At 50.7% G+C, this 18,415-nt stretch overlaps 1 protein-coding gene across 3 annotated transcripts in view; it reads right to left on the bottom strand.

Moving 5' to 3' along the window:
* Positions 1–18,415, bottom strand: part of Abl1 (ABL proto-oncogene 1, non-receptor tyrosine kinase) — a 122,296-nt gene that overhangs the window by 10,948 nt on the left and 92,933 nt on the right. For all 3 annotated transcript variants that reach the window (XM_058581847.1, XM_046452026.2, XM_046452028.2), the window contains 4 exons: positions 14,866–15,039; positions 13,934–14,229; positions 5,743–6,015; positions 56–140 (listed from right to left, as the gene is read on the bottom strand). In XM_058581847.1, coding sequence (XP_058437830.1) covers positions 56–140; positions 5,743–6,015; positions 13,934–14,229; positions 14,866–15,039 — 828 coding nt within the window. The remainder of the gene's footprint in view (positions 1–55; positions 141–5,742; positions 6,016–13,933; positions 14,230–14,865; positions 15,040–18,415) is intronic.

Raw genomic sequence — 18,415 nt, 5'->3', positions numbered from 1 at the left:
GGCTCTTCCTGTAGCACCTGTGTCCCTCGGTGCTCCCTCTGCCGGCCCCACGTACCCAGCAGCTGCACCAGATTCGGGTGCTTGATCTCCTTCATGACTGCGGCTTCTTTCAGGAACTCTTCCACCTCCATGGTGTCCTCCTGCAGAAGGAAGGGAGAGACATGCTCATGCAGGCGGGCACGCCTGATCGGCTCACATAAGCTGGAACCTTAATGTCCACTCAGCCGGGGCCACCCCGTCTACGGTCACGCTGCTATGGATGGGTGACTCCCCTGTAGGCACTGGCTTTCCCCTCTGTCCCAAGCTTGTGAATTCCTTCCCGGGGCCATGGTTCAAAGGTGGCTTGCACACGTGGTACCAGAGACACTGACCGGACGCTCCACCCTAGGAGTTTGTTGTGTGAGAGGTGTGGCGCGGCTGCTCTCCTGGGGCTCCCGACACACCATAACCACCACTTCAAGAATCTTTGGTGTTCTGCCTGGGGGAGGACACCTGGTGACAGAGTCTGTGCTATGGTCTAGGCGTGAGGTGTCCCCTTGTTCCTATGCTGCAGGAGGGAGAGGACGGAGGACTGGACTGTGAGGCCCCAAGTTCTAGTCCATCCTGGCTTGCAAGGACTCGCTGGGTGGTGACTGTGAGCAGGTGGGCACAGCTGGAGGAGGGGGACACTGGGACCCTGTGTGGCTGGGGGCATTTCCCCTGTTGCCCCTGCCCCTTCTCGCTCTGCTTCCTGGCCACCACAGGGTGAGCGGCCTTCCTCCACACACCTCTGCCTCACCTCGGGCCCAGAGCAATGGAGCTGGCTGACCAAGAACCCAGGGCTCTAAAACCAAGGTCGTATGAGCCTCTCCCGTCTACGGTTTCCCTTCCAGGTGTCTTGGTCACACTGATGAAAAGCTAACAGTCTGCACTGCCAAAGAAGGTTGCTCCGCAATGCGGCACCTAGGATGCTGGGCTGCCTAGGCAGGATGTCGCAGGCTCCTGGTGAAGCCGCCGCCACAGCTCCTAACAGACGGCATGCGTGTCCCTGCAGGTCACACGCAGGAGTCCACAACACCCAATGCCAACAGGGAGAGAAAGGCACGGGCAGGTGCCCACACAAACGCCTCCGGCGCTTCCTCACGGTGCGCAGAGTGGAGTGTGAAGAGCAGTGGCCCTGGCACCCAGCCTTGTGGCCTACGTCCATCAGCCTCTCTGTGACTTAGGCTGAACTGACCATCAAGACCAGAAGCAAGCAGGGGACCGGCAGAGCCAGCCATAGTGACCACCTGGCTGTGGAGGCGAAGGAGAGAGCGGGGCACCTGTTCTGTGGAGTCTGGCTCTGAGAGGAGGACGGCTAGGTGTCCGGGGAGTTCGGCTCCCTGAGAGAAAACTCTCCAAGCTCCCTGCTGCAGGGGAACCCCAACACTGCCAAACCAAGGAGCTGCCGTACCCTTCCTGTACAGCGGGCTGGGCCGCCCCCTCCCCGACGGGCACCCTTCCCTCGGAGTGCCCCCCGCGGGTTGGCATGCTCACAAGCGAAGCAGGACCAGCGCGGCCGTGTGTCAGCCCATTACCCCCGGCTCGGGCTCAGAAACAATTGATTGCTCTTTAAAAACAGCTAGCTGCTCTTAATGGCCATTAAACACGGTGGGCAGTCGCTGTGTCAAGCTGCACGGGCAGAGCTCATCCCTGGCACCACCCGGTGGCTATTTAATTCTTCCAAGTCTGCTCCGCTCTTGCCATCTCAGCAGACCACGCTGGCTTTGGTGTGGAGAGCTGTGATTTGCCAGGGTGACACACTATGTCAAGGGACGAAGAGCTAGTGGCCACCAGAACACAGGGACTGCTGCTGCCCACGTCCAGGACCCAGGCTTTCCGGTCACTCCTCGGCCAAGAAGATGCTCAAAATGTAGCTCTCAAATGAAGCTTTGTAGAGGAGTTGAGTCTTTCTTTTTAAAGTGCCACAAAATAAACCATGCACGGTGAGATGGTTTCAGAAACACCACTTGCTGACCACCTTCCACAAGAGCCACCCTAGGAAGATCATGAACGGCACCAGTCTGCAGAAGGAGCCACGTGGCTTTCTTTTTTTTTAAGAATATGTTTTTTTTTAGTTGTAGATGACCACAGCACTTTTATTTATTTGTTTTTATGTGGTACTGAGGATTGAACCCAGTACCTCAAACTCTCTGCCACTGAGCCACAAGCCCAGTCCCGAGTCACATGGCTTTCAAAGGTACCGATCTCTGTTCCTGTCTGTTTTCTCCCTCCCTTGCTCTGTCTCTCACACACATACAAACACGCACATACCACAGATGATACAAACAATTCCTTCTTTTTTCTTTCACAAAAATTAGTATGAGGGCTGTGGCTGTGGCTCAATAGTGGAGCACCTGCCGGGCATGTGTGAGGCCCTGGGTTCGATCCTCAGCACTGCATGTAAGTAAGTAAAATAAAGGTTCATCCACAACAACAACAAAAAGATGGTGTGAACTTGTCTCCTTTGCTGGAATCCTACACAGTTCCATTCACCACTCACTCACACTAACAGCTACGAGATCTGAGAGCTGGAGACACTCCTGGCCTCTCCTTGGGATGCTGGGGTGGAGGAGGTGGCTTGAGGGAGCCCTGGGCAACCTCATCTCCTCATCTGTTAACTGGCCCCTTCGGAGGGCTGGCTGGCTCGGCCCAGATGTGGACAGGCATTGAGGATGGTACAGCAGAATGGTTAGGAGGACGGCTTGTCAGACACCGACCTTGCTCTGCTGCCGTGTGACCTTGGTAACCTACTGTCCATCTCTGAACATGTTCTGTCACCTGCGAAATGAAGGACTCTCTACAGCACAAACCCAGCATGCTCAGGGCAGGGCTTGGATGTGGGCAGCACCAGGGCGCTCACTGTTAGTAAGACAGTCAGTCTCTACTCTAAGAAGCACCAGCTGGGCGGCAGAAAGGTCCTACAGAAGACGGGCTCTTGTCTTCTCAGAAGAAACTTCACCCAGACCCGAGGCCTGTGCAGCGTTCTGTAACCACTTTTCTTCTCAGTCCTGGTCTCCCGCAGTGTAGCTGCTCTAGGGCGCAGGCAAGAGCAGTTTTCAGGGGTGGCGGGCTCTCAGGGCCTCTCTCCCTGCAGCACCCTGGCATTGCGTGGGGCTCTAGTCCCAGTAGGTCAGTTTCCCTAACTGTTTACCCAATGCTTGGTGAGCAAGGTGACAAGCACGTGCAGTGCCAGCTGTCGCCACCAAGGAGCCAGAAGCAACAAGACTAACAACCTGTGGAGGGAGGGGCAGCTTCTATGCTAGGCCAGACATGGCCTCGAGGCTCACGTGGAGAGCCCGTGGCAGCAGGGCTGGACTCTGGCCCCTAGACAGGCCGCTGCACAGAGCTGCTTGTCCAGAGGACGGGGGAGAGCCCCCTGCAGAGAGCCGGGCGATGCTGCTGCCCGAGGGGCCAGGGGCCGCGTAGCAGCAGGCGCTGAGCTACGCAAGCTCCCCTCCCCCTTGTGTGCAGCCCTCCTCATCAGGTCACAGTGCCACTGTGGGTGTGATGCCAAGAGTGGCTGCTGTCACCCAGCCCTCCGCTTTCTCTGCATGTTTCTGGAGCTCCCCAATAAAGCCAATTTCCTGGGAGAAAAAAATAAAACCTCAACCAAAGCCCAGCGAGTGGAGGGTAAGCAGTACTCCTCACACCGCTGTTGGCGGGCAAAGCCACACCCTCCTGGGAGGTGTGTGGCAGCACAACCCAAATCACCAGCGACACACGGGCATGGAGGCCGCCCAACCGGGGCGGAGGACCCTATGTGCGGATATCGCCTATTTGAGAATTATCTGCTGCTTCCAGTCTCCTGTGACCTGCCGGTCAGCTCCTGCCACAGTAGTTTTCAGACTCTGAGACTTAAGGAGAAGTCTCTCTGTTCCACGGAGAACACTGGCGTACACACACTTCCAGAACCCAGCTCACGAGCCTCTAGTTCTTGATGGTTGGTTCTTGGGAACACCTGGCCTTAAACAGAGAAAGCAGGCAGAGCCCAGCAAAGCCCAGTCCTGAGGACACTGGGGACAGGGAGAAGCAGCTTCCCGGCCACAGGGCCTTCACTGCGACTTCCCACCGGCAGGGGTCAGCGGAGAGCCCTCCTCTTTGGGGGTGTTCCCTCTGCTCTGGAAGCACCTGCCTCCGGTTCGGGGTGGAGTGATCAGGACAGGCAGGGCCATGCTCCCCCTGCTGGTTAGGAGAGGTAACAGAGTGGGCAGGAGGTGGGGGGGCAGGCAGGAAGAGCAGTGAGGCTCTCAAGGCACTGGGGAGGCAGGGAGGGCTGGGGAGGCAGGGAGGGAAGAAAAGGCAACCTTCTTAGACATAGACTTGAGGCTTATGTATATTTTTCACGGTGTTTGAAGAATAAGATACTGAGTTACCACTGGGGGGAAAAAAGGGCTTTAGAGTTGGGTGCCTGGGTTCAAATCCTCTTGGCCTCAGTGTCTTCTTCCCGAAGAAGGGGGCACCTTGGTCAGTCTTAAATGGGGATTATATTAGTATTTTAGTACGCTTCTCTTTAGGCTGTAAGGATTAAATGAGACTCCATTAAATAACATGCACTCAGAATTTTGCCAGCACACACTAAAAGCCCATTAAATGCTAGTCATTTGTATGGGCGGTCGAGCTCGCAGAGGTGGCTCATGCCTCCAGACAGGGACACAGACTCCTTCCCGACTATCATTCTTTACTAACAGTGGGGCCACCCGGAGAGGCCACTAAGAGCAGCACCAGAGTGGAATGATGTCACTCAGGTCGCAGCCCTCAAAGGCGGCCCCCCACTGCAGGCCACCGAAGCTCGCAGCTCTGTGCTTCTCCTCTTCCTCAATCTCTGTCTGCTGATCCTGGCACAGAGTGTGACACCAAGGAATTTGACACTCGCTCTAAGACAGGGACTCTGCACCAGTCCCCAAGCCTAGCCCGTGGCACTGCCCCTGCAGGAAGGTGGCAAGAGTCTGGCCACACCCGTCTCGGCACTCAGGCCTGCCTGACCTCCAGACACACAGGACACTCGGGCCTGCTGTTCCCAGCATGGAAGTTTCTGTCCTTTTCTTTTCCAATAGCTACAAAAAGGGGCTCTTCTCTTGACTCCTGTGCACAGGCTTCACATTTAAAACAAGGGACAGCAACGCAGGTCAGCACTAGGGGACACTCTCACTCCAGGGAAGAACTCCACATCAGGAAAAAGGCTGAGGGCCGACAATGAACACTCCCACTGGAGCCCCAGGTTTCTTCAGAAGGAAAACAATCTGGAGACGGAACACACTTCGCTGGTGAAGGAGGAGAGTCAGTTAACAGGGGCAGTGACGGAGTGGACAAGCATGTGGCCTGACGCCTTCCCAAAGAAGGGGGCACCTCGGTCTGCAGAAGTCTGAGGCCACGGCACAGAGAACTGGGGCTGGCTGGGACACCCAAGGCACTTGCCCGCAGTCTGCCCGCAGCAGCACACAGGAGTCGTTCCCCTTAGATAACCTGGTTTTAAACCCTGAGGAGCTCTGCTTCCTCCGCCTAGGGGTGGCTCCCTGCCACTCATCAGCAGGGCAAGCCTCTGCTCCCAGGGCCACAGAACGGGAACCCTCCTCCCTGTGGCCACCTCTGACACTGCAATGCTCAGCCCCCAGCGGCTCTCAGTGTTCATGGAGCCACACTAAGGGGATGAACTGATCCAACCCGCAGGGGAACCCAGCCAGGCGACACCCAACCACCCCAGGGGCGGCGCACCAGGCCCACCTTCAAGGTCTTCACGGCCACGGTCAGGCTGTACTTCTTCCACACGCCCTCGTACACCTCCCCGTACTGGCCGCCGCCCAGCTTGTGCTTCATGGTGATGTCCGTGCGCTCCATCTCCCATTTGTCGTAGTTGGGGGACACCCCGTAGACCGTCGGCTTATTGCGTTTGGGGGCTGGGTAATGGAGAGTGGTGATGAGCCCGTCTGCCACCGTGGAGTGATGGTGAACCAACTCCGCCAAAGTGTTGAAGCGGCTCTCGGAGGACACGTACAGCTGAGGAGAAGAGGAGACAGCCTTCAGCTGTGGCGCAGACGCTCTCAAGCAGGTCAGGTCAACCAGCCTGGCTGGACCTTGCTAGCACACAATAAAACCTCCAGTGGCTCTCCACCCCCGGCTGAGTCGAACGGTCACCTAGGCCGTCTTCCTCTGCGCGGGCTCGCTGCAGTAACTGATGTGCTGAAGCAGAGAGGCACCAGCAAAGGCCAAGGGCCTCCGCACCGGCAGCTCTACCCGAATCCTCCATCTCACCCCCAGGCTTCACATGTCTAGTTCCCTCTTGCCCCGAGAGCCAATTTAAATGTCCCTAGAGTCTTCTCCGATCACTCATCCAAGTCACCACCCAGCAGGTGTGATCTGTGTTACTTCTCGGTGCCATCACGGCTGGTAACATCCTACTCATCTGCTTAATCACTGTCTGCCTCCATCTACTGGGATGCGAGGCTGTAGAGCAGGCCCTGAGCGGTCCCGCGTATCCTGCAGCCTCCACCCTGGAAACAAGTGAGCACAGTGAGTTCAAGTGAGAACAAGTGAGTTCAGTGGCCCACGCCCGTCATCCCAGCGGCTTGGGAGGCTGAGGCAGGAGGATCAAGAGTTCAAAGCCAGGGGCTGGGGATGTGGCTCAAGCGGTAGCGCGCTCGCCTGGCATGCGTGCAGCCCAGGTTCGATCCTCAGCACCACATACAAAGTTGTGTCCGCCAAAAACTAAAAAATAAATATTAAAAAAAAAAATTCTCTAAAGAAAAAAAAAAAAGGAGTTCAAAGCCAGCCTCAGCAGCTTAGCAAGACCCTAAGCAACTCAGTGAGACCCGGTCTGTAAATAAAATACAAAACAGGGCTGGGGATGTGGCTCAGTGGTTGAATGCCCCTGAGTTCAATCCCCAGTAACCCCCCCCAAAAAAAGAAGTAAACATGGAAGAGCTGCCTGACAGTTAATTAGTGAACAGAACTCAATGCCTGTTGATTACTCGATCTGTAATCACAAGTGGACAAACCGAGACTGAGACTGTGATCAGAGATGAAAGCTGCCAAGTGAACGCACATCTCCTTTGCATGGCTGCCTCTGGCTTCGTCAGGGCGGGGACTTCCAATCCCTGTGGTATGCCCACGTGGGCTGTCTCCCAGGCCCCCCAGGAGCCAGTGGGGTCCTGGAGGCACCGGCACTGCCTCTTCCATCACAGGGAACAAGCAGAAGGCCTTTAAGTACAAGAGCGTAAGAGATCCGTGGCAGGCGAGGACCGCTGCCGGGTGTGCCAAGGCCCAGAACAGGACAGAGGGAGGGAAGGCGCAAGCTGGCGGGATCTCCCAAGTGGGCGGCGATCACCACTTTGCCTTCTCCCCTCCTGTCTCAGAGCTGTGGAGATGAAAACCTCCTAACCACAAATAGCTCTGGACTGAAATCCGCACAGAACACTTGGGCTCCAGGTATGTAACAATCTATTTGCTTGATAAAGGTGGGAAAGACACCTAAAATCACAACTAGGTACTTTGGTCCAAACTGCAAAGTTGTGGAGAGAAGAAATACAATTTAGGGACAACAGTGACATTTGGTGTATCAAGGTCGTGGTGGGGAGGAATAGGGTCAGGCTTTACCTGAAGCTATAACATTTTATTACTTTAAAAAAGAAATGTGGTGCACACCTGTAATTCCAGTGACTTGGGAGACTGAGGCAAGAGGATCCCAAGTTCAAGCTAAACTAGAAAACTCAGCAAGACCCTGCCCCAAAACTAAATAAATACATAAGGATTGAAGCTGTAACTCAGTGGTAAAGCACTCCTGGGTTCAGTTCCTAGTAGAGAAGAGAACAGGAAGAAAAGCCTGAGACACACAGCAGGGACGAGATCTTTGGCTCCTGGTGATGTGAGCACCACGCTGTCATGGTCTGGGGACCCCTGGGTTAAAGGCCTGGTCTCCAGGTGGCAGAACCTCTAAGGGGGCCTTGTGGGAGGTTCTTAGGCCTCGCTGGGGCCTCAGAAGGGAGTAAGGAGCACTCTTGGACTCGAGATGTTTTTTATTTTTCTTTGCAGTACTGAGGACTGAACTCAGGGCCTCACGTGGTGCAAGAACCCTACCATGGGGCTACACTCCAGCCCCCTCCAGTTCCCGAGAGAGGGTGGTTACACAAGGAGCAAACCCAGCCGGGCCCTGCCTCTGCTTCCTGACTCAGGATGTGACTGTCGACCCCACACGTTCACCACTGCTGTGCTGTGCAGTCTGGATTTTCAGCCTCTCAAACCAAAGGCTAAATAAACTTCTTTTCTTGGTGCAGCCCGCTGTTTCAGGATCTGCCTCATGATGGTGATGAAAGGCCGACTACTACAACAACTTCTGTAAATCTGTGATGTTTAAGATAAGTCAAAACATTTTTAAGCCAGGTGTGCTGGCCTACACCTATAATCCCAAGACTCAAGAAGCTGAGGCAGGAGGATTCCAAGTTTAGGACCAGCCTCAGCAACTTACAGAGACCCTGTCTCAAAACTTAAAAAAGACTGGGGATATAGCTCAGTGGTACAGTGTCCCAGACTCAACTGCCAGTACCTGCCGCCCCCGCCCCCCAAAAAAATTAAAGGAGGAAATAAAATATACAAGTTGAGCCCATCAGTGCATTCAGTATCAAGGAGATTTTTCTTTCCTTCTTTTTGCTTGAGGAGATGACAAAAGCAAAATTTTTTAATTTAGACAAGCCAAAGGCAGACTTCAGGCTTATAATCTTCCTTATTATTATTATTATTTTTTTTAGTTTTAGATGGACAAAATACCCTTATTTTATGTATTTATTCTTTTTTTAATATTTATTTTTTAGTATTAGGTGGACACAATATCTTAATTTTTTTAAATGTGGTGCTGAGGATCGAACCCAGTGCCGCACACGTGCTAGTAGGCAAGTGCTCCACCACTGAGCCAGCCCAGCTCTCAGGTTGATAATATTTTGGTAACCATCTACTAAAATAAAACCCCCCAAAACCCAAGACTTGTCCATAAAGACCCTTCAGCTCTGGGGAACCTGTTCCTCATGTGCAGACTGTGACCTTGGGACACCGGCTTGTACCTGTGCAAATGGTGCCTCTGAGGTGGCAGCACCTCTGGGATGAGGAGGCACAGCAGGTGGCCCCACTTTCCCACTTCAGAACACCAGAGGGAACTCTGTAGGAAGCGCTCTAGGGTCAAGGTGTGGGACAGACTGGACCCAGAGAGCACGTGCACACAGGGTGCGAGAGCAGGGGCCTGGAGTGGAAGTGGCACCACCACCAAAGACCTGCCGTCGGTTGAGTACCCACGCGGTAATGTCCATGGCGCTCTCCTCAGCATTAAGTCTCAGAGGCGAGGGTGGTGCAAAGGGAAACTGAGTGGGACGGGGGATGGCTCTGAACCCCTCTCCAGAAAAGTCTGTCAGCTGTCCAGTGACTGCACTGATGCCTGCAAATGTCCAGCCCCTTTCTCTCAGGCTGGCTCAGCTGACGTGTCCTCCCCTCCAGGGAGAAGAGGGCAATGAGAAATCAGGGCCAGTCAACAGGCGCTCCTGGAGCTGAGCCCCCCTCCCACCCTGCTGTTGAGGCAAGGAGCCCCAGCGTCTTGCTGGGCTCCTGGCAGGGCTATGAGGAGCGAGGCCTGGTACCCATTTTTTTCCTGTCAGGACATGAAGCGCAGAGTCAGCCTGAAAGGAGCTGCCTAACCTGAAGTTCAAGGCTGCCCAACCCGAAGTTCAAGGCCTTCCACCACACTTGAAGGCAAATGGCTCCCCTAAGCCCTAGTTCACGCAGAATTTGCCCCTGGACCTATTCCACTCCCTCTCAGGCTGCTCTGCTAAGGATTTTAGAACTACAGGAGGTTTCACAGGGTGGACAAACTTTAAACTTTTCAATAATTAAGTTTATAGGCCCTATGACTGAGTTCATCTTTCAACCTAAAGTTTACATATGATACTCATTAAATATTAAAACCACCCTCCTTCAAATGCACTGCATATTTGATTCACAGCCATGTTCCCATGTCCCGCTAACAGTCACTCTGATGGCTTCCTTCTGATCAGTTCCAGTTTTCAAGCAGCATTTTGCTGGTGCACTGGGTAATCATCAGGAATCTGAGGCACGTTCAGGGAACACCGTGAAGTCAGTGCTGTGGACAGCATGTCATTACAGCTCCATACACACTTGGGGTGCGTAGCCAGACTAGCACCCCTTCCCAACTGTGCGTAAATCCAAAAGAAAGGACCTGTCAAAGAACTGGCTTTGTTCCTGATGGCTGCCCGAACAGGCCCACCAGAGCTTAGGCACCTATAGTCTGGGCAGCTTCAGACCCTGGGATCTCACCTGGGATTCACCCTTCATAGGCTGCTCAGCAGGAAGTGAGCTTTAAGCTTCCTCCAGAGCTACTCAGAGATCAGCTGGAGGCAAGAGCCCAGCAGTTCCTAGCAATGCCCCAGGCTCCTCTGAAAGGGCTGGAGCTAGCCGGCAGGCTCTGCCTCAGCACGGCCTCCTCCACCAGGGTGGGCAAATCCTGGAAATCCAAGGTGCTCCATTGTCAGCCCTTCCTGCCACCTCTGCCAAAGTGTGAATGCGAATTTCACTCCTGTTGACTTGGACCTGAGATGTTTCAGCAGGCCATGAAAGTAAATGTCCACTGCATCTCGTTCAAGACAAGAACAGGGCTTGAATAGGAATCATGGGCTTGACAGTGGCATCTCACAGAGGTGACTGAGGAATAGACACAAATAAGCAGGACTAGGAAGGATTTCGGCAGGGGGTGGTGAAGGAACATCAGTCTTTAATTGTGCTGTCAACAGAGGGACAGCATGGGAAGAACCACCACCAAATCCGGGGTACCTGGAAGTTTCTCAGACTGACAGGACTCGAGAAACAGGGATGGCTCCACCTGACATTGGCCCTTTCAATAGTCTACCTCAACAGTCCCAGAGTGCTCAGCTCTGGCGCCCACCTGGCTGCCTGGAGAGCTCAGAACACCGTGTCAGAGTAAACTCAAGTCAGGGTGGTAGAAGCAGATGAAATCCTGTGGGGCCCTAGAGAAGAACCTTTTACACTCAGTGTTTTCTAAAGATCACCTGGCTTGAAAGTAAGAATGAAACTTAATAAATCCCTGCATGTCCCTCTTAACAACCTTAAATTCGCCTTTTAGAAAACCACAAAGGATGTACGAATATGTAACAACAAGTCCCACCATTATGTACAACTGTAATGCACCGATAAAAGAATGTGGGGAAAAAAGAGGAACCCAGAAAGGACCGCGTCAGGGCTCTGCTGAGGGCAGAGCACTCTTTAGAGCCTGTCCCCACTGCGAGGGCGGCACCTCCCAGTCTCACACCACCTGACACAGCCTCCTCAAGTGTGGCTCTCATCAAGGAGCCTCTGCAGAGGGCTGAGATGTCTCCAGTGCTCAGATGGCCCAAGAGAGAGCTTCTTCCAGGGAGGGTGAAGGACAGCTGGATGCCCTGGCAAGTCTGAGGAGATGCCCAGAGGTGGATGCTGCCTGGGTAAACGATGCCCTGTGCCCCACCTGGAACACAAGGACCCTATCTGGTGCAAACCAGCTTTTCCACAGAGGGGCTAGCCTCTCCTTCATAAATGTCAGATTCTGCAAATCGCGCATCCTACCTGTAGGTCTTTCCTTGTTCCCCACTGAACAGTGTCTTCAACCAACCCCGGCTAATGAACTGTCAAACCAGATCATCTGTCTGAATCTGTTCCAAGGCAGCTGGTTAAACAAGAGAAAGACACCACTATCCTGTTAAGCTCACCCCTCAGTGACCATCCTGTGCATGTGGCTTGCCTGGAGAATGAACACCGATGAGAAGCAAGCTGCCGGCTCCAGAAAAATCACCTCCGGGTGGCCCTGATGCTCTGAGTCACTAAAATGTCACTTTGTGGGCTGGAGGCTCTTTCAAAGGGCCACTATCCTGGAGTCCGGCTGGCAGAAAGAAGAGAGACACCTCTTCCTGTGGGAGAAGGTCCCAAAATGCAAGTAAAGAAGCCCATTTCGAGTTGCACCAATAGCAGACTCCTTCTGTACCCAAACTGCAACGCTGGTGCCAAAGACACCTGCAAGGACGGAAGCAGACTGGCAAGAGGACGGGAAGCTGAGGCGCGTGAAAAAGAAGGTAAGAAGCAGACACACGTCCATATGGCACAAGGGAATGGGCGGGGCCAGCCAGGAGAATGCTAAACGATAAGGAGGGGTTCTAGCTCACCAGCTACAGGAACAGCAATTTCAGGTCTGGCACGGGCACAGGACAAGCAGACCAACAGGAGAGAACAGAGGATCATCGGGCCTAAACAGATAAGTAAATGGGATATTCCTACACGTACGAAATAGATGAATTTAATAAACGGCATGAGGATTACTCAAAATATGACATATACATATTAAATATGATGAGATGACCTTCATCAATCAGAATGACAGATGTTCTTACAAGTTTGATGGTATTCTACTGATGGGGTGAGGGGAAACAGGCACATTCAGGCACATTTGTAGGTTTTTGTGAGAGAACAAATTTGCATGATTTCTAATTAAGTTGGTTTGGCAATATCTACACGAATATTAAATGCAAATAACCTTTGCTCAGTTCTAACATCCTGTCTTGCATATGTTTACACTGTAAACAAAGAAGAATGTGCAGTGTATTTACAAACGGCAGGACATGAGCCACTGTTGGGACTATGAAATAAATGTAGTGAACTACAATCAGAGATTCTAAAGATTGCCACAGTGCAGAATGGAACATAAACATCAGACTGCAAGACACACAGGAGGTAAGCGAGGTTGGGGATGTCCTGCTACTCGCGGGGAACCCAGTGGTGAAGTGAAACGCTGCTCCTGCAGCAACCTCTTAACAGCATCGTTCACAATAACAAAGGACTGGAAGCAACCTAAAAGTTGTCCATCAGGTAACTGTTTTAATAACTGCTGGTCCACCCACTATCCAGGCCATAAAAAGAATGAAGCAGCCACCAAGGAACAACCTCCAAAATCCCTCATTAAGAGGCTAAAGGCAAGATGCCTAAAAAGGCATTTGTGAATCTTTTTTAGGGAAACATATGTGTCAATAAATTTTGAAGAAACTGGTGATAGGGGTTGCCTCTTGGCAGAACTAAATCAGGAGACAGAATTACTTCTCACTGCGATTAACTTTGTCCTATTGATTTTTTCAGACCATGTGCATACACTCCATGGGACGACGCACCTACTAGCAAGGGTTCCTCAACACAGCCAGGGACAGCTGGGTTCCATCAAGTACTCCCAAACTGAGTACTTGGGCAATAAAAGTCCTCCCCCTAACTCTCCCTTTTTTTTTTTTTAAATGCAAAAATGCAGATTACATCAAGGCCTGTCAGGACTGAGGGGAGGTTTGAGGAAGATGTATTTCCAGGTGCTCCATTATACAGCCGGAAGATGTACACTCAGTCAATGTCAATGCCTCCCTTCCCTTCATGGATTTTAAAGGACTGTTATACAAAGACCACAAAATAACATGTGCCCACTCCTTTACAAAGCTGTAAATCAGGTTTGGAAATCTATTGAGTATAATGTGGATTCATTTCTGTTTAAAAATTGTTATGTAAACACACACACACACACACACACACACACACAACCCATGTGTGATTTTATCCACAGAAAGGGCGGCCCCGTGCTTGACTGACTTGAGGTGCTATTAAACGGCAAGGGCATATAAATCTCAAGACGGATCCTCAACAGATCTCTCATAAGGCGAATGGAGTTACCCCTGCTGTTTACCTGAACGACTCTTAAAATAGCTTGACTGAGCTTTGTTGCAAGAATTTACTTGCCAATGGCAGGACCTCGAGGTTCTCCTGGCCAGGCCTAAGTACCATCCTAGCCCCAAGGTACCACCCTTGTCCACCAGCTCCCCCGCTGGCCCCTGGCCTGGGTCCCCACCTTGCCATCAGAAGCAGTGTTAATCCTGTAGTGGTACACTCTCCCTTCATATCGCAGCGAGATGGACCTCTGGCCAGGACTGCTCTCACTTTCCCGCACCAAGAAGCTGCCGTTGATCCCGCTGCTCAGCAGATACTCGGCAGCATTGCGGGACACAGGTCCGTGGTACCAGGAGTGTTTTTCCAGACTGTTGACGGGTGTGATGTAGTTGCTTGGGACCCATCCTTGGCCATTTTTGGTTTGGGCTTCACACCATTCCCCATTATGATTGTAGCCTAAGACCCGGAGCTTTTCACCTTAGAGAAAAAGAACCAAATTAAACATTTCAGCTTTAGAGACCAGCTTTCTTAGGGGCTGGGGATATAGATAGCTCAGTTGGTAGGTGCTTGCCTTGTATGCATAAGGCCCTGGGTTCAATCCCCAGCATTAAAAAAAAAAAAAAAAAAAGACCAGCTTCCTTCTTTCCTATTTATTGTATGCTTACTATAATTCTCCAAATTTCTACACACTGATTTTATTTTAACAAGTCTACATAAATTGTGCATGTGTAAGTGTATAAGAATATACGCTCATACCTGAGAACCTCCTGTTTGTAATGAATACATAGATAAGCGTGCAGCCTCAGTTTTTATAAATCTACTGTGTCTACTCGGGTGCTCTGCTCCCACTGTAAGGAAGCTTTTTGTGGAAGAATGTTTTTCCTTAGGGGAAAAAAAAAGTAATGTTTTCAGTTTTTAAGGTCCAGGTGTCCTCTGTATATGAAAGCAGGGAGGCTGGCTTGTGAGGACCAGGCTATCCTGGGGCGGCTGCTGTTCTGGGGTGTCTCTGCATTCCCAGCTGTAAAGCTGCTGTCTTACTAAGCAAAGGAGTGGTCAGTCATGCTGTCCCTGTCTGTCTCCTGCAACCACAGCCAGGCATCCAGGGCCCTTTACCTTTAGTGATGCTGAGGGTGTTATCTCCACTGGCCACAAAGTCGTACAGTGCAACGAACAGGTTGGGGTCATTTTCACTAGGTCCAGCAAGGAGATTTTCCTTGGAGTTCCAACGAGCGGCTTCACTTAGACCTTGGGGCTCGAAGTCAGATGCTACTGGCCTCTGCAGGGCTTCTGGAAGACAAGGCAGGGAACAGAAAAATCAAACAGGAACAGGAAGAACCGCAGAAGCATGAGCTTTATTTTCAGGAACAAAAAGTCTGTTTCCAACACTGCACCTTCCTAATTTATGTCATATTAAGGATTTTTTTAAAATAAAAGGACTATTTTACCAAATTTTCTGAATAACAGAAGTATTTTCATTCCAAGGTGGTAATTAATATTTTCAAATGGTTTAGGCTTTTTAAATCCCTTGTTTCAACATGAATTTAGTCAGAAATAAATAAAATTCATCTTCATAACTCTTTGCCATTGCTTAAAATATGGAATTCAAGTTTCTTGCTTTAAAACATTTTCAAGGGGGCTGGAGTTGTGGCTCAGCGGTAGAGCGCTCACCTAGCAAGTATGAGGTCCTGGGTTCGATCCTCAGCACCACATAAAAATAAATGAAACCAAGGTATTGTGTCCAACTACAGCTAAAATATAAATATTAAAAAAGCATTTTCAAGTCTACTAACATTAATATGGATACAATTTAAAAATCAAGTAGTATAGAAGAGCTTAAAATGAAAGACAGACACCTGCTACTCCAGTCCCTTCACCCGCAGGTGACAGCTGTGTCATGGTGTGGAGGTGAGGTATCTCCCCAAAACTCATGGAGTCAACACAAGAAGGTTCGGGGGAGACACGCTGGGCTGTGAGTCTTACCCCATCAGTGAATGGACCCCACAGGGGCTGACTGAGTGCTCTCTGGGGTGCCAGGGGGTGGCTGGAGGGCTGGGGCTGGGGCGTGGCCCGGGGTCTGCCTCTGTATCTGGCCAGTGGAGCCTCTGCTTGCTGACCACCCTGTGAGCTGCTTCCCTCCGCCACACTCTCCCACCATGTCGTCCCCTCACCTGGAGCCGGCTGTATGTGGTCTGAGACCCGAAACCCTGAGACCGCAAATGAACTTTCCTCCTCTACGTCGTTCTGGTCGGACCCTTTAGTTGCTGAGACAAAAGTGCTGACTGAAACAAGCTGTCTGGGGATGGCCTCTCCTGCCAGCTGTGACCTCTGGGCCCACTGAGGCAGCTCTCCCAAAGCTCACATCCCAAGAGGAGGGCGCAACGTCCCACCTTCCTGCCGCTTTCTTCCCCTCCGCCCACTTTCAAATGTGGTGGTCCTGACTTTTTTTCCTTGTGAAAACCACTGAGTTCTTCTATTCTGGAATAATAAAGCCTTCCATGATTTGCCTTTAAGTAGACTCCACAAGTTGAAAATCAATCAACAACTCTTATGTTAGGCCTGTGTGAGCCTTGCCACTACCAGCCTCAGAGTTCACTCATTTTTCCTGAAGTTCCTTCCTTTTTTACTGTTGAACGGTGCCCAAACTCTAGAATTTCTTTGTAATAATGACAAAATGCAGAAGGTTTTTCCAAACCAGCAAGTCTATCCAAGTGGATCTTCACAGCTGGGGGACACCCTGAAGTGAAATCCAAACACCGTTTAAAGAGAAACCACAAGAAGAAACCAAACCTTATACAAAAACAAACAAAAAAACGGCAGGGGGAGAGGTTCTGACTGGAAAAGAATAAAAATATCTACAAATAAGCCCCCACACACTGGTAACAAAACAAAATTATGTTTTATTTATCCCTTTTATGGATTTGGTGTATCTTACACATCACTTCTGGGCGATTATACCCATCTTAGAGACAGGCCTGACTCTGCATCCACTTCAAAAAACAGTGGAGGGGACTGGGGTTGTGGCTCAGTAGTACAGCACTTGCCTACATGAGTGAGGCACTAGGTTCAATTCTTAACACCACATATAAATAAAAAATAAAGGTCCATCAATACCCCCCCAAAAAAAATCAACAAACAAACAAAAACCATCACTGGAGCTGCGTGCGGTGGCATATGCCTGTAATCCCAGTGGCTCAGGAGGCTGAGGCACTGAGCAACTCAGTGAGACCCTGTCTCTAAATAAAATACAAAATAGGGCTGGGATTGGTTCAGTGCCCCTGGGATCAATCCCCAGTACTCCAAAAAAAAAAAAAAAAAAAAAAAAACCAAAAAACAAACAAACAAAAAAAAAAACACCAACCCACTGGATACATTTAGAAACACCTGAGGGCCAGTGGAACTTTGAGAAATAATCCTGGAGAGCTTCAACAACAGACATTCCATAATAATCAGGGTCTTTCAATTCTAGCTTTTGTATGAGTAATGAAGTGACTCTTCAGAACTGTGTATCTAACAGAGTAAATCCCAAATTGTATTCACTGCGTTTGGCAAATTCATTTTATCAACGGTGAGGGCGAACACAGTTTTAAAGAAAAGGATCTTGCTACACGGCATCTCCTGAAATGTAGAAAGGCCCATCCTGGTAACTGCTGGGCTCTAAGGTACCCTCCGCTCCATGGCAGTAGGACTGGACAGTTTACACACACACACACACACACTCACACACACACACACACTCACAAACACATACATACAGACAAGCTGCTTATAGCAGGAATATATGTATTTTGCTTTTAAATTCATTTTTTTGACAATAGAAACATACAGACTGTACCTACTAGTGAGGTACATGTAATGTTCAAAGCAGGGAGGCAATTTGTCTTATCAGCACATGTGATCCCACCCACCCACCCACCGCAAGCTGGTGTGCCAGCCCTGGCTGTCCTTCTGAGGGTGGGGATGTGACTGGGCTGTCTTCTCTAAGTCCTACCTAGGATGCTCAACTCACCTCCAGCTTCTACGGCCTGCAGGTGGAGGGAGACCCAGTGCAGGATCACTCCATTGGCTTATGGCAGCCTCACGCCTAATTCAGTAGCATTTTTAAAAAGTAATCTGCCTTCACTGAGTCTTCCTGAAGCACCCATCTTAATTTTCAGAGAAACAATTCTCTTTTCACACTTACATTTGCTGGTTTCACAATAACTGAGTAATCAGGACAAGTACTGTATATGGAGATAGATAAACAGATCCAGAGCAAACACAATGGCTCTGCTGCAGAGTGCCAGGGTCCAGGAAGGCTCACCTCCAGCAGGAAGAGGAGCATTCTTGCCAGCTCAGCACGACAGGTAAGCAGCGGGCAGCCGGTCAAAAGGACCCTTACCCCTTACCTACCAAAGGAAAAAAAGAATTCCCTCCACTATGGAAAAAGGACATAAACCATAAATTCACAGAGAATTAAAATCACCACTGAACATGGAAAGTATGTGAACCCTTGCTAGTAATCAAAGAAAAGTAAATAATTCCTCAACTGGGCCGATGCACTTTCTGACAGTTACAGTGGGGATGAGACAGCAATGACCTGCACTTTCTCACAATGCTCAGAGTAGGTGTGTAAGCTGCTGTTATGTTGTAGGAGGCAAGTGGAACATGAACCACACTAAAGAAT

The sequence above is a fragment of the Marmota monax genome, unplaced genomic scaffold (genome assembly GCF_021218885.2).
Source record: "Marmota monax isolate L192 unplaced genomic scaffold, Marmota_monax_Labrador192_F-V1.1 WCK01_AAM20220418_F8-fsc00020, whole genome shotgun sequence".
In the NCBI taxonomy this organism is placed as follows: Eukaryota; Metazoa; Chordata; class Mammalia; order Rodentia; family Sciuridae; genus Marmota; species Marmota monax.
Note: the sequence above shows the minus strand (reverse complement) of the source record. Positions and strands in the feature narration are given on the sequence as shown.